The sequence below is a fragment of the Pimephales promelas genome, chromosome 4 (assembly GCF_988280905.1).
Source record: "Pimephales promelas chromosome 4, fPimPro1.hap1.1, whole genome shotgun sequence".
Classification (NCBI taxonomy): domain Eukaryota; kingdom Metazoa; phylum Chordata; class Actinopteri; order Cypriniformes; family Leuciscidae; genus Pimephales; species Pimephales promelas.
In genome coordinates, this window is record NC_142772.1 from 27,622,563 (window position 1) to 27,643,554 (window position 20,992).

The following is a 20,992-nucleotide window of genomic DNA, read 5'->3' on the forward strand; positions in this document are numbered from 1 at the left end:
TCTTGTTCTGAATTTAACGAATGACTCCTGACTTTGGCTCTCGGTAGGATCAGGTGAATTTTTTTGGTCGAACTGCAGTCTCGCCTTCTCCAGTTTATAGCCCAAGAATATGGTTTTTAGTGGAAGTCTTAAGGTCTTCCTTCCAAATACAGTTCCTTGTTCCTTGTCACACAGCTTTAAGAGCCACATGAGGCGATGAAACAGGGTGAACTGGTAGCACCAGACCTTAAACTTGCCAGGTGGAGGGCTTTGGTCGATCTTCTTCAGACCAGCAGTGAGTTGTGCTGTCACAGAGACCGCCATGTTTTGTCTAACAGGTCAGCTGTGTATGGCCTTCCCAAGCTTTTCACCGGCTGTTCTGTCAGGCGTGGAATCTCCTCGGCATCCACTCGTCTCTCCTGGCTCCTTTGCGGATTGAGACACTGCGAGACTTGTATGGCTTTATCTTCATCCTGGCCCATGTCAACAGTTCCTTGAATCTTTTTAGGAGTCTATTAGTGTCCTGCTGGCGATCTGATTCCTTTGCCCATCTGTCCTTCTCCTTCTAGGATGACCTCAAAGGCTGAGGTGAAGAGAATTGGGTAGAATGATCAACCCATGGCTATTCTCTTCTGCTGTTGGTACCACCCAGTTGAAGCGGTTGATGTGGAGTAGCACACTTGGAGGTTACTGAAGTAGATGGTTAAGCCAGGCATGTTGGCCGAAAGTTAGTCCCTACACGCATTTCTTAACACTTTGGAATAGATATCATGAACTAAACACCACAAATCTTTACAGAAGTTATTGATATAGATTAATGATAATTTATAAATATATTATTGTAACTGTAATATATTGGTACCATAGTACTTATCAGTCGATACTGGAGATTTTTAAATGTATTTGTATTGGTGGATATTTAATTGTTTATGGTCTTTTACTCCTATTTTTGCAGTTGAATTACCTTTGCTTTTATCTAAGTCCAATTCGAATTTAATCTTTAAAAACACAATAGTAAGTTGAGTAAATATATTGATTATTGTTATTTTATTTTAGATATTGCATTAACTTGATTTTAAAGTGTCACCATTAATTCTGAGCTCAAAAATGTAGCATTAAAAACAGGATGTGGAACAGAAGACGGATTATAATTAATAGGCCGATGAATGATTCAGCCCTCAGATTATACATGAGATCACGCTCTTTCCAGCTGTGCCAAACTCCAAACATCCTTCTGATTAAGTCAACATGGATTACCTTTTTGACCCAGCCAACTACAAAAAATGCAAGACAGGACTTGCAACTCAAGTAGTTTGCTGGGGAAGAAGGATTGTTAGTGTAGCCCATTATGATTCCAGCCGTTGTATTAGTGGAATGGTTTTAATTACATGCATGACTTGCTTTGCTGCCTATTCTGTCATTTTCTCATTCTCTGCCGGAGCCAGCGGGTGCTGTAACTCTGTACTGTTGTTTTGTTAATTGCTTTGGATCACTGACCGATGGACTTGCAGGGCGAGATGCATTCTGCCATTTTGTCTCATTTCTTATTTGAAGGTCTAGACTTCAATTAGCCAAACAAGCTTCTTTTTCATCTGTCACACAATTTCCATTTATCTTGACATAGACAGCTGCTCACACAAGTAATGAATTCCACTCTTTTATTATAGTCATTCTTCCTCAGCCACAGTCATTAAATATCACCGGGGTTGTAACATTTGAAGCGTCCTGTGTTCTGGACAACAGCCTCAGGAAACCTTGTTCTGTGGAATATTACTCCACTACATGCAGTGACACTGCAGTAATCAGTCTGATTTATTAATTATGCTCTCAAAAAGGTTGATTTTGGCCATAATGATTGCTTAATTATGAATCGGTTCAATAAAGTTCTTAAAACAATCTCTCTTGCCAGTTTTATTATTATCTTGCCAATTTTGCAATTTGTCATGTGTCAGTATCACGACACAATGCACTAAGCATAGGCATAGGCAAATATTTAGATACTAGAATAGGGTCCATGATATTGTTTGGATGCCAGAATTGGCTGTGAAGAAAAAAAAAATACTTGCGTGCAAGTGTGTGCAAAATCTGTTTAATAAATCATTATTCCAAGCTCAGTTAAAGGCAAACAATAATGCAATGGTCAACCATTTTTAAGCTTTAAAGTTTTTATAAAAACAAGGAACTGTGTATTTGACACAATATTTTCTCTCACATCTGTCTTTTTCTAGTTTCAAAGCTTTTCTGGCTTTGCATAAAGCTTGTATCAGCGATTGTGGGGGACGTCACTTCTGTTTGTGTTTGAAGCGAGATCCCAAACAAACCAAGTTAGCTCGCCCCTCCCTCCCGTTTCGTGCATCATGAAAAACTCACATACACTAAATCCCTACAATCTGATATTTGCTAGAGCTATCCAAGTTAAGTCACGTTTCAGTCATATTTTTTAAAGAATTATATTTTCACACACAGTTCACATACAAAAAAAGTCATCTCTAGAAGCTACTCACCGGTCCAAAAGAAACACTGCAACCTTGGCGTCCGAATTAAAATGTTTCAGTTCTTTGAGTTCTTTCCACCTTTCAAAAGCCTTCCCGATTATTATTTTGTTTCTTTGACAAAAAATGACGGTATTCCCTGGCCCTATCCTTCTCTTCTTGGGGATTGCCTCTTCCATGTTAAATGTATCTGGTCCGTTGATATCATAGGGTTGATAGACGCTGACTTATTCTTCAGCTCCGACTTCGCACACAGGCGCTGTGCATGAGCGCAAAAATGAACAATCGGTGATTGACACTGTTTATTTTGATTTTAGTGGTTGTTCCCATTTGTTTTTGTGTGCAGATCTCAGAGCCTAGGCTGCCTTCAGAGATGCGTTTTATGAAAGCCTGCTTATGGGGAGGGCAGCAAGCGGATCGTTAGGAAAGATTAGATGAATGTGATGATTTAAGTTTGGGCCTGAAATCGCTGATAACCTTTATTATGAACCATCTGAATCATGTGATGTTTACATCCTCATTTAATTTAAAAGGAAAGTTTATCTTGTTGCACGTTTGCTCATGAACTGTGTGTCAACTTTTGTGTTCCTCTATTGATTGATGGATTTTCTACTTTCTTTTGCAGCCTACCATATTTGGGACACTGATTGAAAAACCACTGGGGGATCACAATGCAGTAAGCAAATCCAATTTTCTTTATCCTATGTGTATTATTGTTTGAAGAACATCTTAGGTTTTCAATTCACTAAGCCTTTGGGCATTGCAACACAACTTTATTTAACACAACTTTATGCAACACACACACACACACACATATATATATATATATATATATATATATATATATATGGTCACTGATACTGTAGCTTCTTATTAACATAATACTCTTGTTTCTGTAAATCCCGAGATTGTGTTTAACTTTTGAAATGGAGAATATTTTAGTTCTGGACAAGTTTCCCATTTTGCTTTGTTGGCCAGCCAGCACGGATATTCAATCTTGACTAATTAACCACATCAGACAGAGTTGGTACAGAATCAGGAGGAATGCAAAGCTTGCCAAGTAGCAAATGTACAGTTACTAATGGAGCCAAGTGCATGAGGTCACAGACAGCTACATTCTTTATTTATCAAAAACAATCAGTTTGTCATAACGGTTCGTCATGTTGCCCCTTGATGGCTTGTGATATTCTTTACTGACCTCTCATTTGTGTGTAAAAATTTTGGGGATGAGTAGTGCAGGATGTAAATCAAGAACCAGTGGTGAACATTTGCACCACTTTTGTGTGTGGTATTTGTTTACAAACAAAAAAAAACTCTGCATTTTATTAATTTATTAAATGTTTGCTTGCATTTTTACATGATTTATGATTTTATTATTAAAGGTGCAATATGCAGGATTTTTCGCGACTAGGGGTCGCTTTCTCATACAATAACAAAAGCATATATTATTGACCTTTATTCCACATTAATCGGAAATATGGATCTTTTGCTTATGGATCTTTTGTTTAACTTACCTCTCTCACACACAAACACACACACACACACTGAAGCACGAGTTACACTCGCTCTGTTTTCAGTCTCTGCTGCCTCACGTTATGATGACATGATTCATGATTCATGATTCAATGAATCTCCGAGAATCACTTTATGAGCATTTTACCGTTTAATTTGAGAAAAACTATCGTCATATCATACACGCAAACTCAAAGGTCTTCGCGGCAACCCGTCAAAAATAAATATTTGGTTTAACTTGATATGACTTGAAACTTTAACTTGAAATTGACAGAAATAATTATCTTAGGCTACTGTACAATAGATTTAACTTCTAATAATAATGTGTGCGTAGAAGGTTGCTTATTTTTCGCTTGATGTTTTTTAGAAGCAATATTTCTCAATATCATCAATATTTTTGTATATTGTAATTGAATTGAATTGAATATTTTCTTCAAATAGTTAAATACATTTTTGCTGTGGTACTGAAATTGGTACAGAGAGAACCGTAAAATTTTAATGTTATCGTACCGACTACTGAGATTTTGGTACCGTTACATCCCTAGGTCCTGTGGATTTTCACAGTTGGAGATCATTTTGTATTCAGTAAAGTTTAAGGCACCAGGCATGGTTTCTCTGCCTAATGAAACCTGGGAGAATCCAACTTGCCCACAGACACACCGGAGGATCAAGGCCTAATATTATGCTAACGTATGCGTGTTGAACAATGGCTTTCTCCATGGGACTGTGCACCAGAGTCAGTCCACACATGAGATCAGTGCAGAAGGCTTAACTCCAATGAGATGAGCTTTAAGGATTAATGCAATAACAATGTGCCAAAACCAAATTGATTTTTTGCAGTGCTTTTGTTCTCTGCAAACTTAACGTTTTAAGATCTCTCATCCACCTTCTCTGCTGTAACGCATGGTCTGTTTGCTATAGGGATGAAGGCAGATCATGGGTGATTTGTTTAAAAAAAGAATGTCTTAAGATTGTCTTTGGCCTTGTAGTTCACAGTGACCTTATATTCACCTTATGTGAGTGCAGAAATCAAACATTTTGACTTGATATTATAGACAACGTGGATTTTAAATTATTTTAGCTGTGACCTTTTACGACAGTTAGTTCTGGTCCTTGAATTTCATTGGGTCTGTGATGCTTTAAGAGTCCATCATAAAACAATTTAATAATCGATTTAAAAGGAATTTATACCAGTATGTATGATATTACGCTGTAGCCACTTCGGACCAGCAGCTGCAGGCACCATCTTCTGGTCAGACGCAGGAAATTAATTAGGCACAGTGCATTATGGGTATTCTCTAGCCGTTGAGCGTACATCGGTTGTACACTCGCTATTGCAGTGCACTGTGGGATTGAATGAGTGCACTTGATAATGTCCACTATGATTTCAGACACAATTACAAATGGCTGTCCATTAGTACCCTATTTAAGGGTATAGGGGGTGATTTCCGACACAGCCAGTGGGTCATTGCCCCAAATTATTCAATCAAAAACACAGATTAGAGCTATTTTCATTGGTGGAGCACAAATAGACAAAGTAACAGGCAATATTGTATCTAAAATGTAAGTTATTAAATATAAATTTTGTGTTTATGCTGTTGTATAAAAGCATTGTCAATATCGCAGTATTCTGGTTGCCTGCTTTATTAGCACATCTGTAATTATGTGTGATCTCTGGTGACATCATAACCGCAGAATTGTAAGTGTGAAATTGCCTAAATATATTTACTGTTTTAGAATTGGTAGTGTTTAATATGGAATAGGAATATTTTCAGCAGTTTATTATTGGACTTAGTCTGTTTGTTGCAAAATGCATAACAGACCGGACAATGTCTGTTGTTGGTGCAAATGTTCTGTTTAAATTAATAATTAAAAAGAAAAAGAATCAGGTTGTACTTTATTTTACTCTACGTGCACTTTTAATGTATTTACAGTGTACTTAACTACAAAAGTACCGAGTAGTGTAAGGTAACTACATAAGGTTTAGGGCTACGTTCAGGGTTAGTACCTAGTTAGTGGCTTAACAAAGTTGCCTAAATAGTATGTTCATGCGAAACAGGACTGTAAAATAAAGTGCTACCAAGAATCACATGCTCTCTGGTCATAGCAAGTGCATTAGAAGCGATGGACAATTTGTCTTGCATTGGTGTATCATTCATGAGCATTTGACTGATGATTGACTAGCTACCAGAGGTTGTTAATTTTGGTTGGTGTCCCATGACAGTGGCAGGGCAGCACTGCTGGAGCTCTGGAATTTTAATCAGTGGTTAGGAGTTTTGAGGGGGAGGTGTCTGATTCACTGGACCAGTTTTGAACACATCCGTACACAGTCTGAATAATAGTAGTGACCACATGGCAGGGAAGTTGGAGAGGGTCTTACAAGAAATACCTTTTCTTTTTTTAATGTTAACTTCATAATGTGTTATATATATATATATATATACTGTATATATATATAGTCGGGTTATAGTTTAATACATCATACAATATTTTGTCTGTTGGAAATTCATATGATAGAAAGTTTAATATACTTTTTGACAAATCTCAAACTGTTCCTTAAAAATAGAATATTCATGTTTGTTTGTTTTTTTTTGTTCCCCTCAGTTGTGTTTGTTTGAGTTTTTCTTCTTCCGTGAGAAATTGGTTTTGATGCCCTGTGGGTCCTCGTATTCAGTAGGTTTTCTAGGTCACCAGTAGCTACCGTCAAAAGCGTTTATTTGATGTCATGTGGCTGACTCCATTGCTATGGTAACAGGAAAAGCTTTTATGCCCACATGCCTCCTTTGAACCGGTGTGTCTTCAAAAGAGGAGAAATCGGTAACACTTTAAAATCAGGTTCATTAGTTAACACTAGCATGAACTAACAATAATCAATACATTTGTTACTGTATTAGTTAATCTTTGTTAGTAAATAAAAATATAGCTGTTCATCCTTTGTTCATGTTAGTTCACAGTGCATTAACTAATGTTAAAGGGATAATCCACTTCTTTTTTTTTGAAATAGGCTCATTTTACCACTCCCCCAGAGTTAAACAGTTGAGTTTTCCCGTTTTCGAATCCATTCAGCCGATTTTCTGATATTTAGAAGATTGTCAGTTACCAGCTCATTGACTACCATAGTAGGAAAAAAATATATACTATGGAAGTCAATGAGACCAGAAACTGTCTGGTTACTGATATTCTTCTAAATATCAAAACATCAGCTGAATGGATTCGAAAACGGTAAAACTCAACTGTTTAACTCTGGGGGAGCCTATTTCCAAAAAAAGTGGAGTATCCCTTTTAACAAATACAACCTTGGATTTTAATAATGTATTTGTCAATTTTGAAATTAATATTAACTAAGAATAATAAATGTTGTAGAAATATTGTTCATTCTTAGTTCATGTTAACTAAGGTACTAATGTTAATTTACCTTATTGTAAAGTGTTACAGAGAAATCATTTTCAGACAACATCGCAGCATTGATAATACCTCTGTGGTTTATTGGCATATGTTAGTTTAACTAGTGATGTTTTACTCATTACCTCACATGTTCAACAGTTCTGTATTTGAATCATGATTGTGCATGTTTGTGAGAGTGTGTTTCATTTTGGTCAGGAGTCAGGACTTCATATCTATTTTAATATAGAAGCTCATTTCTGCCACATACAAAATATTTTTTAATCATAATTACTACATAAAAACTCATCAAATTTTTACTACATAAAAATGACTACATTAATTATATCAAAAGTAGAAATTGAGATACTAAGTAATTAGAGATAAACAGTTGAAATTATGACCCAACATTCAACAACATCATTATCATCATCATCATACTTTTGAGTGATAAATATGATTTGTCACTCAGTAGTAGATGATGATGATGTTTTTCATGGGACAATATCTTCTAACCCTCATCTTTGATGTATCAGAGAGCATGCTTTGTCTAACTCCAAGTTTAATTTAACTGTTCACATTTATTTTGCACTTTTCAGTCAACAAATGAGGCATACAATTAACTATTTATGAGAGCATCCCCTTTTGAAGTTTTAAAGAATGACTGAACTGTGAATCCTCTATCTCTGGTTCAGTAAAAAACAAAAAAGCTGATCAAAAGTATTTTAATGAATTCCAACACATGCTTAAAATTTAAAAATACGGCATAAATCTCACATGCCATATTTAGAGCTTGATCTTCTTAACATAAGATTAGTTTACCTTATTATGTTTATTATTTTAAATTTTCCCCATGCAACACATTCAAGTCAAACTCAATTTACTTGTTATTAAACACCAATTACCAGTTAAGAGCCTCATTTGTGCATTTCAAACTGAACATTAGGGAAGAGAGAGGCCGCACTTTGCATATACAGTTTTTATTATACACAAACATTTGTTTGAACATTTGTTTGTGTATAATAAAACTGTATATGCAAAGTGCGGCCTCTCTCTTCCATACATGCACTATCATTATTAGGCCAGCACTCTTAAAATAAATTGAAGTATAAACTTTGAGTGAAGCCTGCTCCAACCTCCATTTAAACTGAACATTAGGAGCATCTCACACATGTGGGCCTTCTCTTGCAAACGTAATATTTTAGCTGGAAATAAGGGAAATTTGATTGTGTGTGTGGAGTTTATCACATTTGTGGTCTAAGCATGACACTCAAAGTACACCAAAGATAAAAGTCACTGTCTCCTGAGTGAAGAATAAATATCTGTCCTCCAACTGGACACTCTTCATACATTGGTCTCAGGTCATAACCATGAAGAACTCAAAACTAGGCGATCTAGATGTGAGCAACACTGACAAGGGCCAAAATGTTATGACAAATCATATTAGGCTAGTTTTGGCTCATCGGTATACATAGTTGAGGCAATTTTTTTTTTACAATAAAGAGTTTATTTGTTCCATTTTTCACCACACAGGACCTAAAAATCCTTTCAAAATAATAGTGGATGCAAAGTGCACATTTCCATACAGGTCAGCTTGTCATACCCACAGGAGAAGAAAGTGATTATCTGCTGCTGCAGACTTACAGTTTGTCTTGGAAAGATTTGTAAACATGAAGCAATCAAAGGCAATGCCTGCATGCAAATTCGAAGCCTATTATCCTGTTGAACAATTTAACAAATGACTTAACATATCTAATCTCACCGAAAAATCCTTAGCTTGCCACAGGCTACGGTACAGCATGAATAAAACATTAACTTTCTCTTTTTACTGAAAAGAAAAGGGCAAAGAATTTAAAAAAAGAAACCTTTAATAAATCCTTCAGGCTAAACGTACCATTATTGGCTCTGCTAAAGCGTACACTGCTTAGTTAGGTAAAGCTATACCTCAGTTTATCTACTCTAATACACAATATTGCAAATTCTAAGGCAAATTATTCACGAATAAACCGTCTAGATTGCATTTTCTCTTGTTAAAAATAATTCCCTCAATACAAGAAGTTCACCCAGAAGTTCATCCAGAGTATACATTTTGAGTCATGGAAAGTTATTTTCTCCCCTCAATAGAGAAATGTATGCAATAATGCCAGGTTTCCAGTCTGCTGGTTAACGGCTACATTTGGTTGATTTCATTATCTACAACTTTAATTCTCTTAGAATTCAAATAAAGAGGAAATGAAAAGAGAAAGTGGGGATTTCACAGGGGAAAATGTACTATTTCTTTCTGTGACACAATGTAATCGGACACATGACAGCTGTTTAATGAATGCAGGTTCTATGAGCCTGAAAACTCATATGAGCTTGTAGAATGATAATGTGCTACAAGTGAATCTGATGGACAGTCATCAGGTGAAACCAGTCGATTCAGAAAGGAAGGTAGTGAATTCCACATCATTTCACTTTTAAAACTTGTTTAATTTCTTTCTCAGTTTTCTTTCTCACTACTAACGAATTCATGTAGAATGGCATGCAAATGTGAGGCATCCAACGTCAGTGAAATGCCCACACTCAGCTGTCAAGTCTCTGGCATTTGGATTTCAGGAGTTTTTCCTAGGATAGGCCTATGTCAGCAACCGTTTAAGTATTATGAAAATGAGTGGCAGGTAATATCAAGTGTGGTGTTTGTTTTGAAGCCACCGAAAGTGCAGGTTAGTGCAGAACCGCTACAATGCAGGTTTTTTATGCATACATAAATAATTAAACACTATGTTGTCAAAGTTAGGATTTTGGCTTTATGTATTATGAGACACTTGCGTGTGTCATTGTATATAACAGTTTTGCTAATTCAAGCTCAATTGGAGTTTTTTCAGCAGCGAATGTCCGAGATTTGTGTTTTGTTAGTCATTAACAGTTGCATCTGAGGCAGTAAGTTAAGAATCACCTTTCATCAACTTACAAGTTACAACGTTTATAGTAGCTATGTGGGCGCTCCATTTGAAGAGTTCAGATGCAAAAGCCTCTAAGTGCCATTTGAAATTTTCTCCTAGAATGATCATTTTTATCAAGCTTGTATATTTAAGTTCAGTAATTTCACTTAAATGACAATTAATAGGTAATCTTCATTGCAATTTAAGTGAAATTACTGAACTTAAATATACAGGCTTGATAAAAATGATCATTCTAGAAGAAAATTTAGAGGCTTTTGCATCTGAACTCTTCATTTGTCCTGTAGTTTAATACATTTGGACAAAATTGTGTGTTATAAAAGATGAAGTTCTATTCACAGGCTATATTGGCTATATTAGAGGGAAAATACGAGGCTAAGGCGCTATTCACATGTAGCGCCTAAAACGCGTAGAAAACTCTAGGCGCGCCGCATTCTCCTTTTTTCAAAGCGCTAGGGCGGTGGCGATCCGGAGGCGTCTATCATTGCTGTGCTTGGTTCTTGTCACGTGACCTACGGTGCGCTTGTGGCATTCTGAAAAGTTGAGATGTTTTTATCTCGAAGCTCGGACGTCCTTGGACTCACCGTGACCGCGCTTGACGCAATATTATGAGCACGCAAAAGACGCGTTATGTGAAGAGGCCCTAAGATTCTCTTCTCTGCTCCTCAAATATGCAAATACATAAAACATTAGCCTTTACAATCATTTTTTGATTAAGGACCAGTTATTTATTTACATTTACACTGCAAACAAGGTCTTGCATGAGGTCTTGCCAAAAGTTAGAGGATCTGCTGGAGTTATGAGGTTTAATCACAAGCTCTAGAATAAAGCTATTTAGGATAAAGCTCTATTCAAGCTCTGGTATAATGTACAGGCAGAAAAAATAAAATAAAATAAAAATGCACAGGTGTTTTTTTTTTAATTAAACTGGTTTCAGAACTGTAATGTTAAAGGAACACATGAACAGAAACGCCAAAATAATAATTCTGTTAAGTGTGAACCGATTGATTTATTTTTCCATTTTTAAGCCCTGTACTAAACTGACAAAACTTACATTAGTTCTGAAAACAAGCTCTAGCATTAATTGTTTGCCACCTGGTTTAAAAAGACTCAAAGTTTTGTTGCCTAGGCTAATGCAATGAAATTCATGTATGTTTAAGAGTGGTTTAAGTGTCAAATATTTTGAGGCCACACTGTAAGAAAGTCTGGGCCTCAGGTTTATGACATAGTTCAATGTAATTAGATAATAACCCTTTAGATTTTTGTGAATCCTATTACACTGTTCAATGCTATCTTGGCCGGTGTTATTTCTAAGCCAGGACCATAAGTTTCTAAGCCAAAGTCATTTCCTTGTGGATTGCTGCATGCAAGTGGGAAGAGGTTAGACGCATGCAAATAATAAAGAGCGATTTGAGCAGCCATTAAAGACTGAAAGATAATGTGTGCCATAGAGAATCACACTTCACAGATTCAGTGAGCTGTCTGATGGCTGTGGTAGCCCATCCATAACACGGGCATAACGCAGCCTGTACAAAAGTGCTGAGTCAGTTAGTCATCAAAGCAGCCTTTCCTTGGAAAACAAACATCCTCAGAGGAAGGTCACTTGGCCCCATGTTTACGAGCAGAGCAGCTTGCATGTGGGCGCTCCGCACACACACACACACACGCAACCAAACACTTTGTTTCACATTGTCAATGCAGTGTAAATTTACAGCCTTCTATTATTTTTCTTTGACACAAGGTTGGTCAAATCACTGTGTAGGCACTCTACTCTTTTTACGCATCTTTGTGCTTGATGTGATCTGCTGCAGTGTTTGTGCCAACACTACTAATACAAAAGCTTTGCTGTCAGAGACAGACGCATAAATCTTTTTTCACGAGAAGATAAATTTACTTTATTGTATAAAGGCTGTGTGCCAAAATGAGCACTGCCTTTTGTCTGTAAAAACACTATAAAAGGGCACATGCTTTCTGCTGAAGAATTAAGGAAACATAGAAAAATGTTACTTCCGGTAACTTCAAGTACAGGCCTTGGGATTGTAAAGCGAAGAATACATTCCACCTCCCAAATAAAAGAGAAACCTTATAAGCAAGAGGAAAACTGGTTTGCTTTCCTTGATCACAGCATTGTGCTGAAGCAGATGGTCATTTGACATTCAAGTAAGTCCTTAAATCTGAAGCACGCTCATAGGTTATTCATACAAATATACCATCTTTCTTTAACTTCCATGAAGCTTACCACAGGAATGTTCACTCTGAGAACAACAGGAACATGTCCGAAGGGTAAAGATGAGAGTTGCTCTATATGAGTGCTTCTCACTGGTTTTGCTTTAGAAGCCAGTGATCTAGTGGCAATCTAACACCAAATGTGTTTATCATACATAAGTTAATATATATATATATATATATATATATATATATATATATATATATGTATATATATGTATATATATATATATATATATATATATATATATATATGTTTCTTGAGCATCAAATCAGATCATATTAGAATGATTTCTGAAGGATCATGTGAATAATGGAGTTATGGCTGATGAAATTCTTTTTTTTCATCAAATAAAATCTTAAATCTCATCAACCTCAAAGTTGAACAGTAGTTTAAATTGTTTATTTATATAATTGACCCCAAAGAAAACATTATTATTTTTCATAAAGGATGTTGGTATGTGATGTTATTTGTCTAACTTCAGGTCACAGAATTTGCAACAAAACAACAACATGATCAAGTTTTCAAATGATGCTCTACTGTACGGTTAGTTGCATCGTATTATTTGCATTCAGCATTGTTTTTGTTGTTTGTTCTTTTTTGTACAGAATACTTTTTAGGTCATGATTTGAGAGAAGAACTGCTATATATACGAAGACCAAATGAAGGGCTTAATGACAAGTTCTGACTCGTTACATAATGCATCATCGTTAGATTGCCTGAGCGGCATTGCATCAGTTGGCAGCGCACCAAAGCCTGGCAGACTCCATGATAATCCTCCTGGATTTCTCTCAACCAGCTGAAGCATGCATGGCATATAGTATGTCTGCCTAATACAAAAATTAAATTGACAGATACTTCATTAGATAAAGCTTTCTAAGTATTTTTTATTATATATTCTGCCATTTATAAAATTGCTTATGCTCATTGTTAACGTGATCAAATCTGCTATAGCTTTTGTTATATGCTTCGCATGCAGATTATTTTTGACCTTGAGAGGCTCAACTGTATGTTCACTTATAAAATAAAGAGAGAAAAAAAACACCCCATTTGACTGAAAGGCACACATGTGACAAAACATTATGGGTAGTCATAAAAGGTGTCAGTTTCAATTACATTAAACTGACTGTGACTTCACATAAATTGATGTTTGAAGGAGATGAATGTAATGGAGCACCTGATGGAGGTTGTCATTTTATACATGCTACAAATCAGAGGACAAAGACATTTATTCTATCCATATGGGAATATCTGAATATTCGATTTTTATTTCCCTCTCCAAAAATAAATATTGTACTGATTTTGCATGAGATAGGCGTATGACGGGCGTAGCAGACCCGACTTTCTTTGTACACGCGTGAGTGTGTCAGTGTGTGATGGAGAGATGAAGAGAGAGTAGTCGAGCAGACGACTCTTCCCAGGGCAATAACAGTTCCCTCGGGTGTGTGAGTGAGAACAGAGGGGACAGGTGCAGGGGCCGACTGCGCTCTCAGCACTGTGACTAATGGAGCTGAGAGGAAGAGTACGACAGAGACAAGAAGGAAATGATGAGAGGAGGATGACTGTGTGGTTGAATGGGAGTTGAGTGACTTTGACTTAGAGTGTGTCTTCCACTCTACACCCTGCGTGAAGTGACTTTCACTGTCAAGTAACGGGCAAATTACATTGTAACTGTAAATGAAATCTAGGCCAGCATCCATGGGTATTTCAACATGAAGTACTTGTACACAGAGAACTGATTTTTGGGGATGTTTTAGTGGTTATTTCCAACTGGGGTTCTACTTAACTTTAAGATAAAAATCTGTAAAACTATATTAAAATACATTCAATAAAAACGAATTAGAACATAATACAGTACATTAATACCATGATTGCATTCAGTTTGTTTTTAAGAAAAGAAAACTAAACATATTTATGTATTATTGTGGAACATTTTTAGCAGAATATATGTGCTGCTCTGAGTTATGATACAGTTATTGATACATTTTCTGACTTAATATTACTGACTTTATTATATTCATAATATAGGCTAACATAATCATAATACATATTAAAGTTAAGAATATCAGCCATATATGTGAATATATCTCTAAATATATATTCCGTTCTCTATACGTGTTTGTGTACACACACATTATATAACATTTACACATTATATAACATTTACACATTATATAACATTTACACACACACACACACACACACACACACACACACACACGCACACACACATATACGTATAAAATATAACATTATTGTTGTTATCAGATGTCTTAGGAAGTTTTGAGGAAGCTCTAATGCCCAATCAAATCTACAAACATTTAAAAAACAAAAAAGTAAGTTGGTGGGTCTCAGGACTTATATAGTGAATATAATAAATAGGCTTGGAATACTCTGATTTACAGCAAAGTGGTAGAGAACATTCTGGAAGTTTACATATTGCACAATTTGTGTGAGACATGTATAATAACCCAAACACTGATCAGACAGGGACAAATTAACCATTAAACATTTACTCTTATTGTACGGAGAGAATGCTGTGAATCTCCAGTGTTTTTGTCCCCGCTTAGACTTCTGAGAGTATTTCTGGAGGTCTCTTTGGGGACACTGGCACAGCTTTTACTGCTGTCTGAATGGCAACAGATGAGAGAAGGGGGAGACTCAAAAACGATTACTGTCAAACGTGTGTGAGTGTATGTGTGTAAGAAGCACTTTGTCTTCAAACCTACTGAAGCATATACACGATTCTCTTCTCAATCCTCTCTTTCTGTCTGACTCATAATGAGCTCATATCCAGTTACATCATAGCGAATCAGCCCTTTGAATGCAATAGGTAGCCGTCGGCTGAGAAACTCATTCACCCACCAACTGCTAAATTTGTGAGAGATTTATTGGCTTTTTGATATGTGGAAATAATTCTCACGGGTTCCATGCCACAAAATCGAGCTGGTTACGGTGTGGATGAGAAAACATCCCATCTTTTTGCTCCTCCTCTCTGCTGAGTCTGATTGACGTGCTAGAAACTCTGAGCCAAGAGGCTATTGTCAAACTTTGCTTAGAGGTCTGTCTCTACAGGTTTTTTTTTTGTTAGGGTTTAGTGTGCTGATTTAATTTTGGAAAGTTCAGCAGAAGGCCTCAGTTATGGGTTATTAAAGCCGCCAGACAGTTTCAATGAAAAAGTAGCTTTTTTTTAAAAGTAGTTACTGTGATATTGCTCTTTAGTTTTGTTGGTGTTCTTCTACAATACATTTTGTTTTGTTTCCATTCTATAATGTTACAAATAAACATGAATGTAAAAATTAAATAATGACTGAACTCATAAAAGATGCTCTAAAATAATAACACAATTGTATATTGCAAAACTACGAGACTTATTACCGGCACAAATAAGTGAGATCACATTTCGCCCATTGTAGCGACTTGGTCTTAAATCTTATTTGTTCTACGTCTTTTAGATTAGGTTAGTTATAGGTTTTTATTTTGACTTTTTATTGTATTTTGTTTAATGTTATAGGTTATGTTATAATACATATAATGTTATATTTTGTATGATGCATGGTTTCTCTTTATGCTTTCTTTTTTAAATGCTCAATGTTTCATTGTACAGCTCTTTTTTGACTTGACTATATCAAATGTAGATATGTGAAAATCATGTTATGGATTTACACCGTGTCAAATGTTGCCATAACTATATCAAATCTAGATATGGGAAAATCATGTTATGGATTTACACCGTGTCAAATGTTGCCATAACATGAAGCTTACACATTCTCAGGAAGTGAAAGTACAGTTTCAGTTTTATGTCTGTGTTGTGTTCTCAGAACTGCTGAATATTCATATATATAAAATACATGTTCATCAAATCTGACTCACTGAGCATTGCAATAGTCAGAGAGGCAGATTTATTCAGATTTATAGATTCATTTTTTTTCCATGTTTTACATTTTAAACCAGATTTTAAAGATGTTTTATACTATTATATGAATTTGAGCAAGTATGTTTTTAGTTCTTATGCAAGTTGCTCATGAGCTTTGTCAAAGTCTAATTTGAATCTTCAACTTTTGTCAATTCATATTGTTTCATGTTGTATTGTTGATTAGCATATAAAACCGTGTCTGAGCATTGTTCTGTAAACAACTGTCAGAGAAACGTTACCCAACAGGAAGCGGCTTGAGAGAGAGTGTGGTCACCATTGGAAACCGCTATTAAAAACACAGTTAGTTCCAAAACACAGCCAAATAGACATACGGACAGGTCAGTGTAGTCATCAGACAAATATTAAGCTTTCAAATGCCTGGCATTGGAAAAAGTTCTGACCCCCATCTTGGGACATAAAGATCCTCAGAAGGACAATTATTTTGCATCATCACTAAATTATTTTGAGTCATGTCTGTGAAAAAGCTTTAACTTCATAATTAATTATTTATTCATTATTTATTGAGAAGCTATAGAGTTCCAAAAGCACCATTCGTGACTGATCATGCACAACCCTGCACAGTCACTTCCATGACAAGTGTCCTTTGAATGCAATAACTAGGAAGTTGATTAGGCCCAGGTATACTTTATTCTCTGTGTTAGCTCTGTTTTGCAGACAGTTTAGTACACTATAGCCTTTCAAAGTATACTTCCTTTGCAATGAGTGCCGAAAAACCCACAGCACAGACTTAGTTTTGTATTTGTAGTGCTCAAGTCACTCTTACATGCGCTGTTGGAATGGATTAAAACATTATCATCAGCATTAACATGAAATTTTTATAATAATACCATACATACTATTACATTTAATGCTTTTAAAGGAATCCATCCCTGGATGTTGAATGAAGTAGCATTACTGTAATATAAACGCCTTTACTATTATTGCAACCTAATACAGTGTGATATTGATTTGAAGTATTAAATCAATTACTGGACACTGGACAGGAACACTTGTCAGCTTAAAGATATTTAACATTTAAATCATGAATTTGATCCCTTAACAAGTACATTCTAAATATTTTACATCGAAGTTGATAAAAGATATATCACCATCAGTCAAAACAGCTGCATGCGATCTCCTGATACTCATAAATGTGTCGGTTGATTTGAACCCTCCTCAAGCTACTGTCAACACCATCACTCGTCATTACACTTTACTCTGCATCTGCATGGCCAATATGCTCTCTAATGGTAAAAAAGTTTAATATTTACGCAGAAAGAGCAGATGAGCATTATACAGTATTATCACAACAACTGTGAAAAACAAGCTCTACTCCCTTCTTACAATTTATATTTCAGCTAGACATATCAGCAAGCTATCTCTCTTGGTTGTTAAAGTGATGTTGTACAGACATGCATGCTGAGAAGAAAGTGAACATGGGCAGCTGGACTGGTGGAAGTTACTTGACTGACAGCACAAAATCAGGGGTTTGAGTCCCGGCAGAGCTGGGCTTTGAAAGCTTTCGGTCAACATTGTTCTCCTCAGCAAAGAGCCCAGTTTTCAGGGGTACAATCTTGAAAGCAGTTTAGTTCACTATGCACCTGCTAACAGACAGACAAACAAACTGATAAACAGCTGTCATGTTATTGTCGTTACATTATTTAGTGTAAAATCGTATGTATCGTTTTTATGCCAGGAACCCCATGACAGATAGAAATCGAATAGGGAGTGTTGTATTACAATATTATCTAGTAGTACCATATAATATTATTACTATATAGCTTTTAATTATGTTTTTACTCTGTGTACCTTGTGATACTCTGTATTTATTCTTTGCATTTACTGTTGTTTTACTCCTTGTACTTTACTCTTTATAACTTGCCTCTCTACAACATGTGTCACTGTTGTTGTCAGCAGTGGTTGCAGCAAGGAAGAGTAGAGGCAGGATTTAATCACAGCAGTATATTTATTAATAAAAAAAAACTAACAAACCTATATACCTATAACTTATGTATAACCTAACCAGTTATCAGACAATGAACAGCAGAAAGTGTGGAGAAAAACAAGGCACAGGTGGGGACTAATCAATCAACTAATGAATCACTATTACTGCATCCCATTTTGCTACTACCCCTGCCTGCTCCAAAGATACCAGGATGTCTTTTTTTCCGTTTAGAATCCAAAGCGAAGATCTGTGTACACTCTAATGACTAATACTGCCCTCAACCCATTGCACATTGGAGCACATTGGTGCTCACTGCAAAACCAGCAGACATCCATGTCCATCTCTGTGGATCTAATGGGTGAAGGGATAAAGTAAGAGACAACCTTTTCAATTCAGAGGCCTGTTTCAAACAACAGTTGGAGCAAAAGCTCTGACAAGTTTATCCTTATCCAGCGATCTCTTAACGTTGTGTTCAGTTGACATCAAGTGCGGACAGTTTTTCTAGCACCATGGTGGACCGCAGGCATGATTTTATCGTTTTTCGTATTTTATCGTATTTTGATGGTCCCTTTTTTCCTTTTGACTATAAGTAGTGTTGCACCTACATGTCTACTGTAGATTATTGATGTGTGTCTACTAATACTCTAACTATCATCAGAGTATTAGTAGGGTTAGAATAAATTGACATGTAGTTCCAAAGTTGGTCAGAATGTCTGTTGGGGGACCATGAAGCAGACAGTCTAACTGGCACAAGCTTGATGTGCAAGACTGATGGTTAGACAAAGAGGTTTAGATTAAGGGGTTTGAGTGATTTAATAATGTTACGTGCCTCCCAGTCTAGGGGTCAAGGAGACAGTAACAAGGAAATTACAGTTTGACAATTAAGAACTCTCCTCTCCTGTCCCAGCACTCCACACAAATCACAGATTTTTGAAGCACTCACTTTATTTGGATTAGTCCAAAGTACAAAAAAGGAAAGCATCAATAGACTTCACCTGGAGAACAATGCCTTTTATTTCTAAATTTTGACAATTTTTGAAGTAAAAGTCATCCCATTATGAGTTCTCCCCAGGAAATTATGAAACAATAAAAGGATGCAGTTCATGACTCCTTTAACTTTTATATGCATAATTTTGCAAACACATGAGGAGAGTTCTCCAAATTAAATTGATTATGATTTTAACTGCACCAAGATTAATGACAGGGCAGTTTAAATGGTGACAAGATGCACGTAACGGTTCTTCAGCGGTTCTTCGGGGGTTCTTTGCGGTGGTCATGGTGCTATATAGCACCACTGCCATTTAAAGAACCAGTTAAGCCCAGTTTGGTTCTTCAGCGGTTCTTCAGTGGTTCTCTGGGGTGGTTAACGTGCTCTATGGCACCTCTTATGGTTCTACATAGCACCATATGACAAAGTTAAAGTGGTTCCCCTATGATTACAAGCCAATGAACCACTTTTAGTGCTATTCAGCACCATTTTTTAGAGTGTAGATGACACAGCTGTCTTTTAAAGATGCAATTATGACAAAGTTATAATGACCCAAAGCTTGCCTATATAATCTTTCTGCTACACACTGAAAATGATGTACTTTTAGGGCATATAGTATATGCATTATACTTAAGTTGGGAAATTCAGGGCACAGCATGAGACAACAAATGTAAACATACTTAGAATCCATGACAACGAAGGAAACAGAAAAAGAAGAACAAAAGAAGAAGGAAACAATAAGAAATAATCGAGAAGTCCTTGAAACACAAAACAGAAACTACACTCTAACCATGTTGAGTTGTTTTAATCCATGTTTCGGTCAAATATGGACAAACCTAACAGTTGGGTTTAAAAAATAAACAAAAATTTAAAGGGTTAGTTCACCCAAAAATGAAAATTCTGTCAGTATTTACTCACCCTCATGTTGTTCCAACCCCGTAAGACCTTCGTTCATCTTCGGAACACAAATTAAGATATTTAAGATATTAAGATCGCTCCTGCATACAGTCCATAGGCTTCTTGAGGTACTGGCTCTTGCTGTCCTCGAAAAGTCATTAAAGACAAAAAAACAACAAAAATAACGACTTTATTTCAACTATTCGTTTATTTCTCCCTCTGCGCGAGTCAGGTTACTAATTTAATAGCGTAAGCTTCTGTTATTGTACGTCACACGCATCACACACACATGACCAGCGTCGGCCAATAGTGAGCCTACGTGTGACGTAGCTCTACGCAATCACACTACGTTAACTGACTTACAGGCTCATGGAGAAGGAAGTGAATAGTTGAAATAAAGTCGTTATTTTTGTTGTTTTTTTGTGCACAAAAGTGTTCTCGTCGCTTGATAAACTTAAGATTGAGCCCCTGTAGTCACTTGGACTATTTTAACGATGTCTTTAATGACTTTTCGGGGACAGCAAGAGCCAGTCCCTCAAGAAGCCTATGGACTGTATGCAGGAGCAATCTTAATATCTTAAATATCTTAATTTGTGTTCCGAAGATGAACGAAGGTCTTACGGGGTTGAAACAACATGAGGGTGAGTAAATACTGACAGAATTTTCATTTTTGGGTGAACTAACCCTTTAAGCCAGCGGTTGGGTTTGTATTT

At 36.2% G+C, this 20,992-nt stretch overlaps 1 protein-coding gene across 1 annotated transcript in view; it reads left to right on the forward strand.

The window, feature by feature from the left end:
* The window catches only part of rasgef1ba (RasGEF domain family, member 1Ba), a 76,098-nt gene that overhangs the window by 25,324 nt on the left and 29,782 nt on the right, over positions 1-20,992 (forward strand). Inside the window, exon 3 of the mRNA XM_089130209.1 lies at positions 3,097-3,147. Coding sequence (XP_088986335.1) covers positions 3,097-3,147 — 51 coding nt within the window. The remainder of the gene's footprint in view (positions 1-3,096; positions 3,148-20,992) is intronic.